At 35.1% G+C, this 22,419-nt stretch overlaps 1 protein-coding gene across 2 annotated transcripts; it reads right to left on the bottom strand.

Annotated features, from left to right (window-relative positions):
- Positions 1 to 2,412: 2,412 nt before the first annotated feature.
- Positions 2,413 to 5,163, bottom strand: LOC145034947 (serine/threonine-protein kinase PBS1-like). Of its 2 annotated transcripts, none has more exons than XM_078983517.1 (5): positions 4,551 to 5,163; positions 3,983 to 4,188; positions 3,695 to 3,884; positions 3,205 to 3,596; positions 2,413 to 3,096 (listed from the first exon to the last, which is right to left on the bottom strand). In XM_078983517.1, exons 1-5 carry the CDS (start codon positions 4,669 to 4,671, stop codon positions 2,644 to 2,646), a joined length of 1,362 nt encoding a protein of 453 aa, XP_078839643.1. In that variant the 5' UTR covers positions 4,672 to 5,163; the 3' UTR covers positions 2,413 to 2,643. The 2 variants fall into 2 exon arrangements, with proteins under 2 accessions (XP_078839643.1, XP_078839644.1); XM_078983518.1 differs by having other exon boundaries at positions 3,983 to 4,178; positions 4,551 to 5,162.
- Between the last annotated feature and the right edge of the window lie 17,256 nt (positions 5,164 to 22,419).

Raw genomic sequence — 22,419 nt, 5'->3', positions numbered from 1 at the left:
GCTCAGAAGGGTCACATCACTAAGTTCACGTCGTGAACCCACTGTTCACATCGTGAATTCTGACATAGGGTTGGGGTTCGTGCCCCGAACTTCAGAAATTCATAGCGTTCGCATACGAGTTCCGTTTTCGATGTTCTTTATATCCACGTGTATGTAAGATTATGCTCTACAACTCGCGTTTAGACTTCGTCGGCTAATTTTGACTTTATTTTTATTATATTATTTTTAGTAGGCTGGGACAGGAAAAGTCCGCTACTAAATCATAACTTCTTCATCCGATGTCCATTTTCATCTGTCTTTTTACCCTTAAACTACTATTAACGAGATCTTTGATTCTTGTTTAGATTGTTTCGACCAGAAACCACTCGATCTCATATTAGAACTTCGGGATGCATACTGCTAAGCTGAAACTTAGAAAAATCTTAACTTCCTCATACGAAGTCAGATTTGGATTTTTTTTATGCACGCTCTCGGTTTAACGTATTCTACGACTTTCGTTTAGATTGTTAATGCCAAATATCTCTCTATCGTAAATTCACTATTTACGTCGTGTTGTGTCATGTCTGTTTTGTCGCGAAACTTCGACAGATCATAACTTCTTCGTTATAACTCAGATTTCGGTATTCTTTATATACCTTGAATCCTTGTCACGACCACTACAACTTCGTCAAGATTATTCATTCTAAATAATTTTCTATCAAAAAGTCATTTTTTTATGCTCATTGTCTCTAAATTGACTAGCCCTGATCTACGGACGTTACAATTATTTCCCCCTTAGGATGATTACGTCATGGGATCTTCAATGAAATAGGGCTTGGATAATGATTCCATATGTTATCTCTTCATTCTAGATAATAACCGTAACTTCTATGTTTCCTCGATATACCTTTGATGTTTAGGGATCCTTTGATGTAAGAGGTGGTAGCCAGGATTGATTATCACTATGCGTATCCACTCAAGCATATTTAGAACACTACTATGAGAGAGAGAGAGAGAGAGAGAGGTTTTCAATTATGATGCTTATTTCCTTATTGGTATATATATACTTATACCTTATACCGATGAGTAGGCTTTTTAAAAACCTTTCAAGTTAGGGGTCATTTTATTTGCCTTCTAACGGGGTCCAAAGCTAGGACCCGGTCTTAGTCTCGAGTCAGCATGTTTGTTTCCCTTCTGCGCCCTTGGACTTGGGCACCATCTTTTTGTTGATTCTGTCCTCATTGTTTTCTTTCTTGACCCAATTTGTTCTTCATTTTTTCTTCGATCAACCCCCTCCTTTGGACTTGCTCTTTAGTCCACATGTTTGGTGTTCCATGTTGCTTCTAACCCGGTCCAAACCTTTAACACAATTAATGACTATCAAATGACCCCTTAACCACTTTGAGCAACCAACCCATCTAAACTCTTTTGTTTATTTATTGTATAAACTTATTTATTTATTTAGTTTTAACTAATAAATGACAAATAATCAAATATATTTACTTATTTATTCTAGTTGGTTAGTAAAACTTATCCAATAAATCTACTATTTATTTCCAAATCCTTTTTATAGCTTTTAGTGTGAGACCCCTCGGTCAAACATATAACATATAATTAGGAGTATAGTAAATTGTTGGTATCTTGCATACTATATCCAACATTATCATCTTGCATACTATATCCAACATTATTGTGGTAATAGATCGATTACCTAATTGCAGGACTTTCATTTTGGCATTGGCAAATTGTATTGTTGGTGACATGGTCAAACTATTTTTCAAAACAAGTGATGTATTGGGGTTTGCCACAAGTGATTACAAGATCAATCACACAGTTCACACAACATTGATTTTGAACGGAATTGTTCAAGCAATTAGGGATGGAACTAAACTTTTCGACAAGTTTTCATCCCCAAATCACAAACAAAAAAACGTGAACGCATTGCTCGAGTTATAGTTGTGACACTACGTGAATGTGGACCAATAGATTCAGGCCTAACTTTTCTCAACACAATGCAAAAGAAGTGAAGCCATGAGACCACTTCATCAATCCCGATTACCTTGGTCTCAACTTACAAGGGGAAAAGTCCAAAAACCAATAAGTCAACCGAGGAGTGGCAATGGCATACATATATGACCTAAACTTCATTGAATACAAGGGCTAAGAAGATAAAGTAATGGGCAAACGAGAAGCAAAGTTGGGGATCAAGTGATGATGTAACTCTTGATGCAAAACTTCAATTTATTGCAACAAATTCAATACAAAGCCAGTAAGATAACATGCAGCCCCTACCTAGTGAACCCACATGCTGTGAAATCAAAACTTAAGATCCATATGGTCTTCCATGTGAGTATTCCTTAAGCAATATCATCAAGATTGGAACAAGTATAGGCTGAGAAACTTATAACTAATAACGGGAAACTGGAGCTAAAATAACAGACCAAAACCATGTTGTGTATCATTAACCAATATGTTACATTAGAAAGACAACAAGACACCCACAAAGCACCTAAAATGCCTCATTGTGTGTAGGAAAAATTAAGCATAAACATCACAACATCCTCCTCATCGTTTCTATACACTCCTCCAATCTTTTCCCAAATTCGGTTTCGGCAAAAAGAAGAAAAACAAAAAAAAAAAAAAACTCAAACCATCCTTTGACTCCTACTGACCAGAGCCATTGCTATTCCCATCAAAACTGCCTTGAGCACTTTGCCTTCTCTTCTCCACCCACATCTTTGCCTCTGCAACAGCCCTTTCCCTATCAAGATCCCTGTTCAAAATCCTCGGTGTATCTCTTGGCGATTCTCCTTTCTCAGATCCTTCAAGATCCCATCTGCTACGCCCCGATCCTCCCCCTTCTTCATTCTTTAAAACCCTCCCATTCGCGTGCTTGTTGCTTTGACCATTCACCGCACCAGGTTCATACGCATGGTTCGCAAGATACGACAACGCCGTCACCACATCACCTATCAACGGTCGAGCCGCCGCCTGTTCTTGAATACACATCGATGCAACCGCCAGAGCCTGGTAAAGCCCCCTCATTGGATAATGTCCTTCAAGCCTTGGATCCGCCAATGATGCAAACTTCCTTCTATCATTAAACAATGGCCTCGCCTAAAATTTTATTTCACACCAACTTAATTATCTAAATCCCAAAAAAAAAAGACACAAATGGAAATAAAAAGGACAATTCATTAATTGATTAATTAATTAATTAATTACCCAAGTTACAAGGTTTTGTTGCCCTTGTGGTGCGGTGCTATCGATGGCTTTACGACCGGTAATAAGCTCGAGGAAAACCACACCGAAACTGTACACGTCAGATTTGACCGTGAGTTGACCGGTCATGGCGTATTCAGGTGCACAATAACCGTATGTCCCCATGACACGCGTTGAAACATGGGACTTGTCGCCAGTGGGGCCCAATTTCGCAAGGCCGAAATCCGAGAGCTTTGGTTGAAATCCCTCACCGAGTAAAATGTTGGAGGATTTGAAGTCCCTGTAAATCACAGGAGGGTTTGCCTTATCATGAAGAAACTCCAAACCTCGCGCTGCTCCTGCTGCTATTTTCATTCTTGTGTTCCAATCTAGTGCTTCTCGGTCCGGTGGAAGATCTGTGAGGATTTACAATTTTACATCACTTGTGTTATTATTTTATATATATGGTATGTCTATTAAAAAAAAAAAAAGGAAAGTAGAAAGATGGTTATACCATGAAGGTGATCTTCTAGTGAACCCAATGGCATGAATTCATAAACAAGAAGTCTTTGGTCTCCATCAGCACAATACCCGATTAAATTCACTAAGTTGGGATGATGTAAAAGGCTAAGCATAAGAACTTCAACGAGAAATTCACGGTTACCCTGAAGCCCGTTTCTATCCAATTGTTTCACAGCTACAACCTTTTATAAAAGATTATGTAATTTTGTAAGTTATAACTTATAAGATTATTATATATATATACTAACAGATAAAGGTTATAGAAACAGAAAGATTATACCTGACCACTACCCTGAAGACGACCTCTGTAGACATGGCCAAAGCCTCCCTCTCCTAAAAAGCAATCAGGGCTGAAATTGCTTGTTGCGGCTGCAAGCTCACGAAATGTGAATGTTTGAGCAGCGATTTGACCATATGGACCTTCTTTCGAACCTGATGATTCCCTTCTTAAGCTTACGTTGTTTCGAGATTTCAGTCTGTCAACACCTGTAAATCCGATTAATTCACAGTAATGAAACCAATAAATTATTTGTATCTACAGTGAAAAGTGATAGGGGATTAGTAACTGCTCAATTACATAGATCTTTTGTCTATATTGTAACTAATTTTATGATTCTGGTCATAATTGAGAATGAAAACGATGCTCTATAGAATAATTTAATGGGGTCTACATCAATCTGAAGTGAGTAACTAATCATGGTCTTGTAAGAAATAAAACGGGATTCGTAATAGATACAAAGGCAGATGAGATCAGATCAAAGTATTAAAATCAGAAAATCAATGTTGGTGTGTTTATACTTTAAATCGTAAGAAAAATAATTGAACAAATAATACACATACACACTTACCAGAAGGTAATCTGGAGATATTGGAAGGGGCAGATGGGTGGACTTCAGGACGATCAGCCCCAACTTTTTGAGGATTCGATTTTTCCTCCGCCCTCGAATCAAAGCAAGAAAAACAACCCATTAATCCCCCTCGCGCTTTCTCTCTGTCTCTCTCTCTCTCCTCAAATCGGAAAAGAAAGGATATTAATTTAGAATCGAATCAGTTGGCTTCTAGATTTTCAAATGCATAACGAGTAATCTTGATGTAAACCTAGATGAAGAACCTAATCTTGAATCCGAATGATCAAAGATTTGGAAGAAAAGAACATGCGGGGAACGTAGAAACGAAGGGGTCGTTGTTTTGAACAAAAAAAATTACATGGGAATGTGTATCAAATCGAGTAGAAGATGATGCGAATGCAATGATTCTTGGATGTTAGATCTACGAGGTTTCGATTGATAGAAACTTGAACTCAAGAAGATGATTCCTGCATAAAGAATACACTACGGGGTATTCAGCATCTTATGATGCACCTTTCATTCACGACACGTCCTCTCTCCTCTCTCTCTCTCTCTCTCTCTCTCTCTCTCTCTCTCTCATTCACACTCGGTTTTGACCAAATTAATGGAGTACATATGCATTTGGTTTTTGGTGTTGGGTGATTTAACTCTAGGGAGTTGGAAAGTACTATTTGTTTTTTCGCCTTTTCTTTTTTTCCTTTTTAAAGCCAGTGTAAAATGTAAAAAAGAAAAAGGTATATTATACCATTCCAATTTCCAAATAAAAATTGATTTGAATTTAATAATTTGTAAATCAATTTGAAATTATCGATAAAATGTAATTCAAAACATATATAGGACGTGTTCGACTTTTTTTTTTTAGTTAATGGTGTTTTTAGCTTTTATTATTTAACAAAATACAGGGAAAAAATTATGTAGTATGAGTTTTTAGTAGGGATGAGCGTAGGCGGGTACCCGCCTCATTTGGCGAGAACCGGAACCGGAACCGGAACCGGCGGTTCCTAGAAAGTTAGAACCGGAACCGGAACCGGTCTAAGGCAGTTCTTCAATTTTTGGAACCAGTCCCGAAACCGGCGGTTCCGGTTCCGGGAGCGGGTAACCCGGTTACATCAACTTTATTAAAAAATTTCAATAAAACTATAATTTATTTCGGTCGGAATCGAATAAATTCGGAACAAAAACGGACAAAATCGGATCAATATTTTCTAAATCGGTCAAAATAGCGCACACATATATTCATACTAGATACCAATATATATATATATATATATATATATATATATATATATATATATATATATATATATATATATATATATATACCGGTTTCGGCGGGTACCCAGCGGGTAGCGGTTCCTAAAAAATGAGAACCGGAACCACTTAAGGCGGTTCCGTAACTTTAGGAACCGGAACCGGAACCGCTTAAGGCGGTTCCAGTTTCGGAACCGGCAGTTCCAAGGCGGTTCCGGTTCCGAAAGCAGGTACCCGGTTCCGATGCTCATCCCTAGTTTTTAGATTTTATTTTAACTAAAAAACTAACCAAAAAACTAATCCAATTACTTTTTGGGAGTTTTTTTTTTTTTTTTTTTTTTTTTCGAGTTTTTATGTAAATTTATATATTTTCAAGTTGACAACAATTTTTAACGAATATTTTAATATAAACGCAAGTTATACTTTCAGCTATCAATTACCCGTCATCAATATTAACTATTACTTATCCTTACCATCTAATTTTTGATAAACACATCAGTTCTCGTTATATTTAAATAAATATATATTGAAAATATTGATTTATTTTGCAATACGTCCAATTCTTATCATCATAAAAATGAAAAGTAACTAGGATAAGAATATTTATCATTTTCATTTTTTATGATTCGACACTTTAGACATCAAAGGGGCCATTATATAAGGAATCATTTAACTTTTTTCCTTGTTTGTTAAATTATCTTTATAAGAATAGATATTATTAATATAAATCATTTTTCCTCATATATATAGTTAATGAATGATTAAAACATGTTATGCATGTACATATGCCAAAGTACAATAATTAAAAATCTCTTTTTTGATAAACAAAAATGAATGTAAATTATATTATGCTTTTTGGAGAAAAGAATTTGAATCATATTTGACTTTTTTATTAATTATTATTTTTAACTGAAATTATTCTGTTTTGGAATTTCTTTAAGGACCCAAAGAGAGCGACCATGTTGCATCCTTATCATCCCCTCGTCACTTTCACCATCACAAACCCATTATTTTATGTTGTGTTTGAATTTAGACCTCTAATGTATATATAGGATTAAAATAAATATCACCGAAGATATATATATATATATATATATATATATATATATATATATATATATATATATATATATATATATATATATATATATATATATATATATATATATACTAGCAGCGTACCCGCGCAAAGCGGCGGGGTTTGTAAATTCTTTCGGTGATATGTTTCCTCTACAAAAATGTTATGTTACAAAAGAAAGTACATGTCGAAAACAAAATAATCAACCTATGGTGTTATTTGGGAGATGAAGTCATTTTTTGTTCCTAGATGGTGGGCTTTATAGCAGATGAGGGAACAAAGAGGTATATGCGATTGGAGGGATATTTGAATCAACATGCTAAATTTAAGGATATCTAAAAGGGTTCAAAATTTGAATGAATCCGGGATTTGAGGGAACAATATCAAATTGCTGAGAAATATAAGGAGATTTGATGATAAATATTTGAATTCAAAATGTGGTTAAGATTTAATATTATTTTATTAATGTTTACTTGTACTATCAGCTTTATTATTTGGACGTCTTAAAAAAATATTATTATTATAATCAATCTATTTTTAGAAATAGTTAGATTTCTTTTATAAGATAGTAAAGATATATATATATATATATATATATATATATATATATATATATATATATATATATATATAAAAGTTCAATTGAGAAAAACTACAAAGTTGAGAATGAAGAATTATTCTCCGTCAGTCATATATATATATATATATATATATATATATATATATATATATATATATATATATATATATATATATATATATATATATATATATATATATATAAACACATTTAGATTAAGTCATTAACGATACATTGCTTTTCTGAATCATTCATTTGTTCTTCATCAACATCATCTGTTCTTCATAAAAAAGAAAATATCAATGTCACCTTGTAACCATAAAAATTTAAAAACAAAATAAAAAAAAATCAACACTTCATAAAAAATCTTCGTTATTTCATTAAAATGTTGTGATTCATAATCAAAAACATTTATTCGTACTATTAAGTGTAAGTCGTGATTTAATCTTGTCTAGTTTCGTTGATGTCAAACATAATCGTTAAACATATGTAATATTCACAAATGAATATATATATATATATATATATATATATATATATATATATATATATATATATATATATATATATATATATAAAATCAAATGTGAATATATATTTATTATTCACAAATGAATAAAACTGTCAATAAAACCGAGAATTACAAAATATATAAAATTAAAGATAAAAAAGTTTTTTATAATAAATTTTTTTGATGATGTTACTAAATTTTCATTCCTACTGGTGATAACATCATTATGACATGTTATTTATTCATATATGAATAAAGCTAAGAAATCATTATGATATATTTACTGATGATGTTATTAACTTCAATTCACCTAGTAAAAACATGATTATAATCTGTTATTTTTATTTATGTGATTAAACTATACATGTTGATTTATTTATTTTGTGCATACAACTGTTATATATAAAAATAAATAATACACTATAAGAATTGGTTTGTTAATAGATTTTTTTGTATATTGTTGCAATATTATTTTACATATAAATTCAATATTATACTAAGACAAATAACATTCTATTGGTTAATGAATATCATTAGCATTTGAATTTAACACGATCAAAATGAAGAATATATTAAATTGTATAACATTTACACATGAATATAAAAATATATTGTCTTCGTCAATAATATCTTCTCAATTACGTCAACCACTGGGATATGAACCAACCATTGACTAAAATGTTATTAATTTATTGACTTATAACAATACATGAAAAAATATGTGAATACACATCAAAAATATTAAATATATATTGTTAATTCATAATAATAGTGATTTACACAGTATATTCACATTTGAATATTATGTAGTATATACACTTGTGAATATGATACAATATGTTCATATTTAAATATTAGACGATGCATTCACTTGTGAATATTACATAGTATATTCACTTGTGAATATTAGATTGTATATTCACTTATGAATATTAGATGGTATCTTCATATGTAAATATTACATGGTATATCACATGTGAATATTACTTAGTACATTCACTTGTAATTATTGGATGATATTTTAACTTATGAATATTAGATAGTATATAAATATATGTGAATATTACACAGTATATTCACATATGAATATTACAAGATGTATTCATGTAACACCATAAATTTTCAAACATTTTTTTTTCATTTTAAAATCACATAATTCTTATAAACACATTTCAAAAAACCCCAAAGTGTCAAATTATCAAAAACCAGTGTTGCAGAAATCAGCATTGGCGACCATAAACTGATTACGATTAGGGTGTTTGGCGGAAATTGGTCAAAATTGGCCTTGGCGGTCTCGGCGGTCATAGGTGGGAATTTTTTTAAAAAATTCAAAAAAATTTAATTTTCAAATATTACACCAAAATTTTTAAATTTCAAACTTTTAAGCTTTCAAATTTTAAAATATTAAACTAAAATTTTAAAAATTTTAAATTTTAAATTTTCAATTACTTATTTTTTTAGGGAATATGAAAATTTTAAATAATTTTATTAATAATTAAGGGTCCCCGATTAATTTCCGATTAATCCCCACCTAGTCCGATTAATCGTTTATCGTCAGTCGACCGTCGAGCTACCGCTGAACGATTTTTACAACTTTGTCAAAAACACATATCCATAATTATTTGAATAAAAATCCAGGATCCTCAAAAACATAACTCTATCTCGTGTATAATCAAGTTAGTGCCTTCCTGCGATCCTGAAAAACACCTGAAACACATATCATATAATACGGTAAGCACGAAGCTTAGTGAGTTCCCCAAAATACCACACACATCTCATTAGCCTCTCATGGCTATATCTCGAATAAGACCCTCCGGTCAATGTGTCTCAGTGGAGCCCTCCGGTCCCACAACTCGAGTGGACCCTCCGGTCCTAACTCAGTAAAGCTCACAACATAAATCACAAAGACATAATTAAGGATATCATAATACTCAATATAAACATACAAGACCCTCCGGTCACACAAAGTTACTACTCATGGCAAGTATAGTGAGAATACTCACCTCGTAAGCGTGCAAATAAACCTCGTACTCGAATCACCGATCTAGCCTCCGTCTAACACATGTCATAATTATCTCTAATTAATAAACGACCCTCAAAGAAACTAGGCTAAACTAACTACAAATTCACAGAAGGATAAAAAACTAGTTTACCCTTGTGACATCCCCAATTTCACGGCCAGAAAAGACCGATTTGTTTATGCTTTGTTTTTAAAATCATAGTAATCTTTTAAAGAAAAAAAGTTGCGGAATTTGTTCCCAAAACAAAATATTATAAGAATTTATCAAAGCATTTCTTAAAGAAATGTATTTTCATTATATAACAAAATCTCGGGATGTCATGTTCCGATACAAACATATAAGCATAAATAGAACATACATTTATTTACACTAGTGATTTACATCTCCTTTAATCTCTCAGTGAAATATGTCTTCGTATTGATACTTATGATACAAAGAAAACTGAGTGGGTCGGGCTTGGGAGCCTGGTGAGCATATAGGGTTTTCAACCCACAATGTTATATCATATATATATATATATATATATATATATATATATATATATACATATAGAACTCACAAACTTATATAATTTCACCATATAAAAACATCTCTTATCCTACCCCCATCGATCCCCACAACGACACTATCTAACTCTCGTATCTAAAACTTTCCTGTTTACCTGATCCCTATTCACGGATCTAAAACTAATATCTTCACTTGATCCATATTCCCGGATCTAAAACTAACCTCTTGGTCTGATCCATACTCCCGGATCTAAAACTGTGCCCAATCCATACTCCCGGACTAGGGACAATTTACTATACCTAAATCCTGATCTGATCCATACTCCTGAATCTAATAAAAAGTTTATCTTGTTTATTGACAGTGTCATTCTCAAGATCCCTCTCGCAATACATGTCAATGGGTTTTTTTTAGAGTACACCGGTGAACACATCGTTCACAAACACCTACAAGTTGTGAGCCTGCTAGTGTTCCACTGGCTGTCTAGAATAGTCTGTGGTTGTCATCCCTACTCTGCTGAATGACAGGGGCCATCGTTTGGGTAAAGGTTTCACTCATTTTCCACTTGTCACCCTCCTCTCAAGATCTATATCACCTCTTATCTCATTATCCAACTCATCCTTTTATCACAAACTAACTATCTCATCTATCCATGTTCTACCCAACATATTTGTAGATATAAAATACATATACAATTTAACTCATTTAAAAACTATATAAAACATCCATTCCACACTCATCTCAAATAAACAACAATATATAAACACATAGCATGTATTTCATAACAAATACTTCATATTTATGTGTTAGAAGAAAGTGACTACACACTCACACAAAATATATACTTAATACATTTAAATAATACTTGTATTAAAATCGTGTTATGAAAAAGGACTATACACTCACTTGATCAGAAGATGATTGGACAGCGTTACGACTTGTAGAAGTAGTATTCTTTGGTAGATCTTGAAGATCTTCACAAAAATTGGCTTCTCGCGGGCTGAGCTTCGGCTCGGAAACTTTACTCCTCAGGATCTTCGGGGCTTCGGAACTTGCTTCGGGGCTCGGGAATGATACCGGGGCTTCGGAGGGGGGGGGGGGTTAAAATATGGCTTAGAGAGAGTATCGGGAGTGGGAGAGTAAGAGATGAGCAACCAAACTGGACTGCCCCTTGAATTCTATTTATAGGGTGAATTTTCTGGGTTCACCTCGTGAGTTTCTAATGTTCACCTCGTGAGCTACATATGCTCACCTCGTGAGCTCGATACGTCAGTGCGTTCATCATGGCCACTTGCCCTGGAAGACGTCCATCATCTGTTCACCTCGTGAGCCACTAATGCTCACCTCGTGAGCTAGGCTCGCCTCGTGAACTACACATGTTCACCTCGTGAGCTCTGACACGGCCTTGGGGTTCACGCCCCGAATTTTAGAAATTAATAACTTTTGCATACGAACTCCGTTCTTTATATCCACGCATAGGTGAGATTATGCTCTACAACTCTCGTTTAGACTCTGTTGGCTAATTTTGACTTTATTTTTAATATATTATTTTTAGTAGGTCTGGACAGGAAAACTCCGTTATAAATTCATAACTTCTTCATCCGACGTCCATTTTCATATGTCTTTTGACCGTTTCACTACCATTGATGAGATCTTCGATTCTCGTTTAGATTGTTTCAGCTAAAAACCGCTCGATCTCAAAGTCGAACTTCGGGCTGCATACTACTAAGTTGAAACTTTGAAAAATCATAACTTCCTCATACGAAGACATATTTGGGAGTTCTTTTTATGAACACTCTCAGTTTAATGTATTCTACGACTTTCATTTATATCGCTAAGGCCAAATATCGCTCTAACGTAAATTCACTATTTACGTCGCGTTGTGTCGTGCCTATTCTGTCGCAAAACTTCGACGGGTCATAACTTCTTCGTTATAACTCGGATTTCGACGTTCTTTATATGTACGGAATCCTTGTAACATATACTACAACTTAGTTAAGACTAATACTTCTAAATAATCTTCCATCAAAAAGTCATTTTTGATGCTCATTGTCTATAAATTGACTAGCCCTGATCTACGGGCGTTACAATTATCTCCCCCTTAGGATGATTACGTCCCGAAATCATCAACGAAATAGGATTCATGTACTGACTCCATACATTATCTCTTCATGCTAAATAATAATCGTAACTTCCATGTTGCCTCGAATGAGTATTTAACTCTAGGGCTTCTTGACTACAGACGATGCTCAATCTTGCATCTGCTTTTCTTACCATGTTGTATTTTCAATCATAACATTTGAGTTACAAAATAAGTCCTTATTGTGGACTCCTTCTTCTTTTTAGGATAAATACTTACCTTTATCTATTGCAACAGACTGATGGGTCGTGCTCTATTGACCTCTCATCACATAATGCGACGCTTAGACTCGGTCTTTTTAAAGTTAATTTCCAGAATGGAATATACCTTCCTTCATATTCTAATGTGATATTATCACATTTCATCATGTAGCATTTCTACCTGCAAACTTCTTTTAACAACGAGCGCAATACTATCGATAGCATAAATCTCAACCTTCTGACTTAAGTCGGATGTTACATCTAACTTGGTCCTCTAGACCACGTAAAGTACTCATCGCAGTCGAACTCAAATTTATATGACCACTAGGGTTGGAATAACAACCATATCATTAGTTATTACCGAAACAAGCGTAATGACATACTCGAATAAAACGGAATCAATCACTAGCTTCTTGGTAACCTTGTGACTTTCCCTGATCCAAGTGCGAGTCATGTGCTTCCAATAGTATATGCATCTACTAACTTTCACACCTACTCATACTTGTCCCAAGAATTGTCTTGCAGTCAATCCAAGTCATCGTACAAGAAAATCACACAATCATTCAACACATCAGATAGCAAAACTGGGGTTTATATTATTTCTTGAAACAATTGCACACAGGTTCAAGTTCACCCTACACTATGCCTATAATAGGTTACACTTCCTGATACAGACTTTATATATAAATATGAAATCTTCATCCTCTAATCCTCGCGTTTGATTTCTACTTCATCGAGGATCATGTGGAAAGCCTTTGGCTTTGCTGGTTCATTCTTCTGTGGGCAATCTCTAGAAAAGTGCCCTTCTTCATTACATCCATAGCATACCTTCTTGGCGGATGTGCACTTGTTGGCGTAATGGCCTTTCCTTCCACATTTGTACCAAGTTACCTCTTCATCATATCTCTCATAATGCTTCAGTGGTACCTTTGGCTTTGTAGCTTCTTCCCTCTTTGGGCAATCCTGCTTGAAGTGCCCTGCCTCATTACATTCATAACATACCCTTTCAATGAATGTACATTCGTTGGCGTAATGCCCATGCTTTCCACAGTTAAAACATGTCACCTCCTCACAATTCCCAGGGTTTTTCTTTTTGCATTTCCCACTCCATTTCTCCTTACTTCCTTTTTTGGTAGACTTCGAGAAAATGTTGCTTTTGTTGGGCCTCGAAGGCTCCTCAAATTTCCTCTTTTTCCAATTTCAACCTTGTTGATGGTCCTGTCATTGATCATTTCTTCAACTGATTTAGCAACACAGATAGTTGCCTCAAGAGTAGGTGCCTGACATACTAGCACAGTAAGTTTGTCCTTACTTTGTTGAAGTAAATGTTGGGTTTTGAGCATTCTAACACTCCTAAGTGTATCGTAGCTCTCAAAAGCTTCTATCGAACTCTGACCTTGTCGATGAACTCTGACCTTTTTCAATGACTTGTCCATTAGATAAGGGATCATATATTCCTCCATTCTAGATATCATATGGACTAAGACATGGATTATAAATCATTCTCTCTGTCCATTTGTTGTTTCCCGATTTCCGATTCATGATGACTGACTGACTGATTGAACAGATCAAATCAGTCCTGGCTTGGCCAAGCACTCACATGTATCATCATTAAATCATCGAGGGGCTCACAGATATCGCTTTTATCCCGAAGGTAAAAGGAATGGATAAACTTCGACTCATATGGCTTGTTCTACTACTTGTTGAATCATAGTCTTGATTGTTTAGACCTTTGCCACTTCTCACAAGTCCATGTTAGTGTGCCGGTTAACCACACACGCTCCACTAACGACTTTGAGAATGCAAATATCACAATTTCTATCTTAGCTAAAATCTACTTAGTGAAAGTGTTTCCTCACCATCTCATGAATCAGAGAGAAACCTTATGACACTTAGATTTAATGGTGTATGTGTTCTTATCCATGTGAATTGTCAAAACTATAGTCACAATACAAGGATAATGACAAATCCAAACTCATATGGACTGAACTCAATCTTAATTTCTTGTCATCTGGCAGCTCAAGGGCCTGTCATTGCTTCCAAGTTGTTGTGCAACCAATTGAGAACTCTAAGAACTCATATGCAAAGCCAAATTTAATTGGAATGGGCACAAAATATGTCAAAACGATAGGTTATAAACCTCAAGTCGTGTGCTAGTGAAGAACTTCAGGTTTTATTCTTGATTAGTTCTTGAGACCTTTAAGACTCCCACTATCCTCTTGACATATAAGACTCCCGTGTCAACCATCCACGAGATAGTGCAGATTCTAATCAAGACAAACACTTCACACAATTGGCCTTAGTTGGTCTTTGTTTTGTCTAAAACATCACAACTTACCAATTTCAAATGTACAAGAGTATAAAACTTTTACTCTTACATTTGACTAGTGTTTTAAACCTTTCTTTAAGATATTTCACTCAACTTACAGTCTTGGAGTATGACTCTAAGACTTGTTTTGGAACGAAGTATGACTCATCTTCTTGATTTGACCACTTCAACAATTCATAGCTCCTCTTCTTAGCTATCAAAATGCACTTAGAGGATGAATTGCGATAAGGTCTCTTAATCGTTAAGATGATCATATGACATGATACTGAAGTACTCTCCCATCTTTTCAGATTTGAGAAACTTTTATCCTTCTGCCTAATTTAATTCTTCGTATTCGCTCTACCATACATTGGAACCTTTTCTAATGTCTCAGAATTACACTTAAGCTTGTAAGTATAACCATATTTACTGAGCTTTAGTAAATTATGACGAATAATCTTATCGGTCTTTTGTGGTGGACTTGACCAGTGCACAAGAATGTATACTCGATCCCTTAGTCCTTCACTTGACTCACATATACATGTGAATAAGGAACTAGTCTTAATTTTCCAAAGATGAAAAATTCTCATTCATCATACTATACAACTTGTATGATTCCAAGTTTCGGTCCAATTGAAACTTGGGTGATGAGGATCTTTCCTTATTTGGTAAATTTAGACATTACCACAAATGAAAGAATCAATTTCATATTTCCACTCTTGCTATTAATGGAATCATATAAGCAACAATTTTTTTTCCTCAAATGCCATTGTAAGGATATTTTAAAATAAATAAATTCATCATTTTTCCTTTTATTTAAAAACTTTGTGGAAAAACTATCCTTACAATGCAAAAGATCATGAAAGCTTTGTTGTTATCTATTCCTAAGCAATATATCATAACTCCTAAGAAGTAGCTCAAGAATCCAATCTTCAAACTATGCGATAGAAATCCATCTATGCGATCATATTCAACATATTCTTTCTTTAAGTTTCTTCACTTTTCTTTGATTCTTACAAACATCAACATGTGACCCAGTCACATCATGTATCAAGAATCTCACTATAGAAACTTAGCAGAGTTAGATAGTAGATTTTACCTGAAGTAGGGTCAAACTTATTGACTTTAACATCCTTAGGTAAAATTGGCAGCTTCGCAACTAATGCCCCTTCCTTTGGCAATATAAACATATGGACCCTTTGGTAATGGTACCGGTACTATCACAGACTTAGCTTTTCTCTTTACCATTTGGTCAACCGAGTTGACTGTGGCCGATCCCTAGGGGTGCAAACGAGCCGATCCGAGCCCGAGCCTGGCCAGGCTCGGCTCATATGAGGCTCGAGCTCGAGCTCGGCTCGATTCGAGCTTTCTTGTACTGAGCTCGGCTCGAGCTCGTAAAGAATTATCCAAGCTCGGCTCGGGCTCGGGATCGACTCGTCTTTTATCTGACGTGCCTAAATAAGCTTAAGCTCAGCTCGAGCTCGTTAAGAAGCTCGTTTACTAATACCCTAAATCCGTAATTCCTCTAATATATTTTTGTTTTAATATATATAAATAATAATAAATTATATTATGTAAAGGCTCGTTTAGGCTCGCGAGCCTAATCGAGCTTAATGACATAGGCTCGAGCTCGTTTAATAAACGAGCTTAATATTAAGCTCGAGCTCGGCTCGGGCTCGTTTAAAATCGATTTCGAGTCGAGCTTTTAACGATCCGATCCCGAGTAGCTCGCGAGTAGCTTGGCTCGTTTGCACCCCTACCGATCCCTTTCCATTGGGAAGAGAATGTTTTTTCTGGATTTTCAGTGTCATCATTGTTAATGTCCATAAAGTTTTAGGAAGTTGATCTTAGCAAATAGATAAGATCATTAAGGGTCTTGTCATAGTATGTTTCATAGGAGTCCCAAAGGAACTCACTATGTGACTTAGAAAGTGATTGGACATCCAACTTTCTCAAGACTTTGACACCCAACTCTCCCGGCTTGTCAATATGTGACTTCATCTCCAAGATGTGAGCACACCTAGACCTTGCCTTGCCAATAGGACTTGAGTGACCTTGAACTTGTGGGATAAGGAGAATAATTGGAGGAGGTCGAGTAAGTGAAGTTCCAAGAGATTTGGGAGGATCATAGATGTCTGAATTAGACATATTTTGGGAGACATTAAAGATAGTTGATTAAAAGTCCTTAATATAACATCCAATATGAGATATTAAGGCTAGGACCCTACAAACTATTTTATAACTCGGAAGAGGGATGCCGTAATCCAAGCTATAAAATATTTGAAGGTAGGTGAATGAAGATTCACCAATTTCTACCAAGATAAACAAAATGTATTATTAGATTTTAATTGGTTTTGAAACTCCTAGATTCTTTTGAGATTCATTGAACTGCTCAATGGCATGTTTCAATCTCGAGTGTGCCCTTCAGGTTTTGTGACTGGGATGCCGAGGATCACAAAACAAGGTGTGAAGTAACCATGCAAATATATTGGGTACTCTTAATATTTACCCCTTAAACGATGTGTTGGTTAACCACACACGCTCCACCGATACTATGATAAATATTAAGTTACCCTTTGCCTACCTTGTTAAGTCCAGGTTAGTGTGCCGGTTAACCACGCACGCTCCACTATCGACTTTAGAAAAGTGCAAAGTGTAATTTCATGGGTTAGCACCAAATTCACATTTTCCTAAGTAACTAAGATTGGGTATTAATAAGAGTTTAGTTACTTAGTATTTATCATTAATACTTTTAATGAAGAGAGAATTCTATTCCTTGTCCTACCCGTTCGGCTAACGACCCTCCACCAGTCAAGGAAGCGGTGGGTGAGAGTGGACACCCATTAAATTGTCATTTTATAGGCAGTAACCTTATACCCCCCTTATAGACCGACTTCGTGAATGAGGCCTACTAACGGTAAGACTGACTTTACTCTTATATATATATATATATATATATATATATATATATATATATATATATATATATTATTAACTTATAAAGTATAAGGGTTGAGTTTTAACTTTTAAAATTCTAAGAGCTTAACTTGGAATTAAAGTATTCATAAGTGAAAACTTTTCAAATTCCAAAACTTAAGGGCAAGTTTTGAAACTATTCAAAACTATTCAATTCCATAACTTATGTGTTTAAAGTAGTTTTAATCCAAAAACTCTTCAAGTTCCATAACTTGAGGACAATTTATGGAAGACTGTAAACTATTAAAAGAATGTGACTTTTCTTTATTCATAACCTATGGAAATATTTATGAGTTTTATGAATCTTAAATGTGACTTTTCATATAACTTGAGGACAAGTTACAAAAACACATTTTAGAATCAACTCTTAAATTAATTTGGATTGAAAACAACAATTTCGCATAACTTTTCTATTAATCTAAGCAACTCATAAGAAAAAGATAATTCAAATCAAACTTTTTCATGTAATTAGCCTAATCCTTAAACTAATACAAAACATGAATCTATCGACAATTATCTTTGAAATTTGATTAGCATGAGCATTACCACATCAAAACAGGTTTACAAGTTCAAAAACAGCTTAGGGTAATGTTCCTAGTCCAATTCTAGCCAAAAAAACACAAAGATATCCTGTCCGGAGGCCAAACTCGTCGAGTTCTTCATGGAACTCGTCGAGTTCATGCTCTAATACATGAAATCGTTGAGTTTTCTACCAAAACTCGTCGAGTTTTAGGCCCTGATAGATTCTTGGCTTCGAAAAATCTGTTTGCATCAAGTATAAGAGAAAGCAAGCCTAGGCTCTGATACCTCTGTTGGGTTTTGAGCATTCTAACACTCCTAAGTGTACATGGAACCCTAAATACCTTAGATCTATGTTTTCTCTATTATACATGAAAAATATGAACTTTCCAAGGTATTACCCTATCTAGCATACAATACTTGATACTTGGGTAATCAAATGGATAGAATACATACCTTTTATTTGATGTAGCTTGTCTTCATGAAGCTTGAGTGCCTAGTGTCCCAAGTGTGACACTTCAAATGGTTCACACAACACCAAATGCACATGGAATGACTTGAGAGAAATGGAACACTCCTTGAAATCATCTAGCCCTCATATTCACACACTAGTATCCGATTTCTTGAGCCATGGGATTCTTTTATATGGTAGCTATTTGGGTTACACCATGTAACTCATAACTTTACCCATTCCTTATGCTCCATGGATTTTAACCTCCATGGAGTATCCATAGATCACCCCATGGACATAGTCCAACATAAGGAATCTTGGATCACAAGCCCACATATATAAGAATGAATGATTTACAGAATCAACCCATATATTTAATTAGTCTCCTTTTGATAACTTAATTAGTTCCAAATTAATTTTTGATCAATACTAATTAAATAATCTTATTATTATATTAGAACTTATAATATATTAACAAACCTTAAGTGTTATTTCTCTCATTTTAGTCTATCCAAATGCATGATGCCATGCAACCCAAATGGACCATGCCAGGTCGGGTCAAGTCTTACCAATTACAGTTATGGACTTGGACATTAATCCTATAGTAAACACCTCGTTTCTTTCATATGTTGATCCAACATCATCCGCACCATTGCGTAGACTCCTGCCATCGTGATTGGCTCGAGTACAACTGTTACTTCTGGTGCACTCCCAATCCCTTGTGGCTCGGGCTGCGGGTTATCATTTCGCAATCCGCTTTGTCTGCTTTCCATTTCGATCTATACACCAAATTGGGCGAATTCAGATCCCTATTAACGATAGATGTTTAAATCATCCTTATCACTCCGAAACGTTTACATGCTAGTCCTAATATCGTAGTCATACACTTAGAATCCTAAACACATAAGGTTTCCAGGTCCGGTCGGCAACAGACTATGGATCCGAACAAATGATAGCATCAAGCTAACACACAAAACATTTAGCACGTAAAAGCAATTTAGGCCTTATTCCTAAAATAAACTAGTGCGTGTGTCAATTTAGGTGTACTAACTAACATATTTTAGGCAAACTCCTCACGGTCATTGCTTAACATTCTAGGTTTAAGTCTAGATATTTCCTACAAATTCCTAGTTCGCTAAACTAATGTTATGATACCAACTGTGACATCCCCAAATTTCATGGCTAGAAAAGATCAATTTGTTTATGCTTTGTTTTTAAAATCTGAGTAATCTTTTAAAGAAAACAGTTACGGAATTTGTTCCGAAAACAAAATATGATAAGCATTTATCAAAGCATTTCTTAAAGAAATGTATTTTCATTATATGACAAAATCTCGGGATGTCATGTTCCGATACAGACACATAAGCATAAACAGAACATACATTTATTTACACTAGTAATTTACATCTCCTTTAATCTCTCAGTGAAATATGTCTTTGTATTGATACCTGTGATACAAAGAAAACTGAGTTGGTCAGGCTTGGGAGCCTGGTGAGCATATAGGGTTTTCAACCCACAATGTTATATCATATATATACATATAGAACTCACAAACTTATATAATTTCACCATATAAAAACAACTCTTATCCTACCCCATCGATCCCCACAACGACACGATCTAACTCTTGTATCTAAAATATTCCTTAAATAATGACCAAATATGTCTTCATATTTACACACATAGCACGTATTTCATAACAAATACTTCATATTTATGTGTTAGAAGAAAGTGACTACACACTCACACAAAATATATACTTAATACATTCAAACAATACTTGTATTAAAATCGTGTTATGAAAAGGGACTATACACTCACTTGATCAGAAGATGATCGGATAACGTTACAACTTGTAGAAGTAGTATTCTTCGGAAGATCTGGAAGATCTTCACAAAAATTGGCTTCTCGCGGGCAGAGCTTCGGCTCAAAAACTTTACTCCTCCAGATATTCGGGGCTTCGGGACTTGCTTCGGGGCTCAGGACTGATGTCGGGGCTTCGGGGGGTTAAAATAGGGCTTAAAGAGAGTATCGGGAGTGGGAGAGTAAGAGATGAGCAACCAAACTCAGCTGCCCCTTGAATTCTATTTATAGGGTGAATTTTCTAAGTTCACCTCGTGAGTTTCGAATGTTCACCTCATGAGCTAGGCTCACCTCGTGAGCTACATATGCTCACCTCGTGAGCTCGATATGTCATTACGTTCGTCATGGCCACTTACCCTGGAAGACGTCCATCATCTGTTCACCTCGTGAACAACTAATGCTCACCTCGTGAACTACATATGTTCACCTCGTGAGCTCTGACACAACCTTAGGGTTCACGCCCCGAACTTCAGAAATTCTTAACTTTCGCATACGAGCTCCATTTTCGATTTTCTTTATATCCACGTGTAGGTGAGATTATGCTCTACAACTTTCGTTTAGACTCCGTTGGCTAATTTTGATTTATTTTTTAATATATTATCAATATATTATTTTTAATAGGCCGGGACAGAAAAACTCCGTTATAAATTCATAACTTCTTCATCCGACGTCCGTTTTCATCTTTCTTTTGACCTTTGCACTACCATTGATGAGATCTTCAGTTCTTATTTAGATTGTTTCGGCTAAAAACCGCTCGATCTCAAAGTCAAACTTCGGGTTGCATACTACTAAGCTGAAACTTAGAAAAATCATAACTTCCTCATATGAAGACAGATTTGGGCGTTCTTTTCGTGGACACTCTCGGTTTAACGTATTCTAGGACTTTCATTTAGATCGCTAAGGCCAAATATTGCTCTAACGTAAATTCCACATTTACGTCGCGCTGTGGTGTGCCGATTCTGTCGCGAAACTTCGACGGGTCATAACTTCTTCGTTATAACTCGGATTTCGGCGTTCTTTATATGTACGAAATCCTTGTAACATATACTACAAATTAGTTAAGATTAATATTTCTAAATAATATTCCATCAAAAATTCATTTTTGATGCTCATTGTCTATAGATTTACTAGCCCTGATCTACGGGCGTTACATCCCTTCCATGGCTTCTATAGTCCATAAGTTGATCAAACCATAAAAGTTAACAAAAGTCAACTGCAACACATATGCTGGGCGTACAACCCCTTTACGCCAGGCATACTACCTCTCCATGCATGCATTAGGGATCCTCGATGCTACGTTGCGCGTACCTGGGAGTACGCCCGACATACGTCCCATACTTGTTTTTCCCACTCTCTTGGTCTTAATCCATTAAGACCATAGCTATACTCTTAAATTTGGACTCCCTAAAGGCTCATACTTTATAAAGTTCATGACCTTAAGCCTTTTCATGGCTGAGAAAGTCCTAA

The sequence above is a fragment of the Lactuca saligna genome, chromosome 3 (genome assembly GCF_052625555.1).
Source record: "Lactuca saligna cultivar CGN05327 chromosome 3, ASM5262555v1, whole genome shotgun sequence".
NCBI classification, from domain to species: domain Eukaryota; kingdom Viridiplantae; phylum Streptophyta; class Magnoliopsida; order Asterales; family Asteraceae; genus Lactuca; species Lactuca saligna.
This window is presented reverse-complemented; position numbering and strand designations above follow the sequence as displayed.

Coding starts and splice junctions, on each gene's coding strand:
- LOC145034947 (XM_078983517.1), bottom strand. CDS start 4,671: ATGGGTTGTTTTTCTTGCTTTGATTCGAGGGCGGAGGAAAAATCGAAT. Junction 4,189..4,550: donor TATCTCCAGATTACCTTCTG/GTAAGTGTGTAT, acceptor TCGGATTTACAG/GTGTTGACAGACTGAAATCT. Junction 3,885..3,982: donor GTCTTCAGGGTAGTGGTCAG/GTATAATCTTTC, acceptor CTTTTATAAAAG/GTTGTAGCTGTGAAACAATT.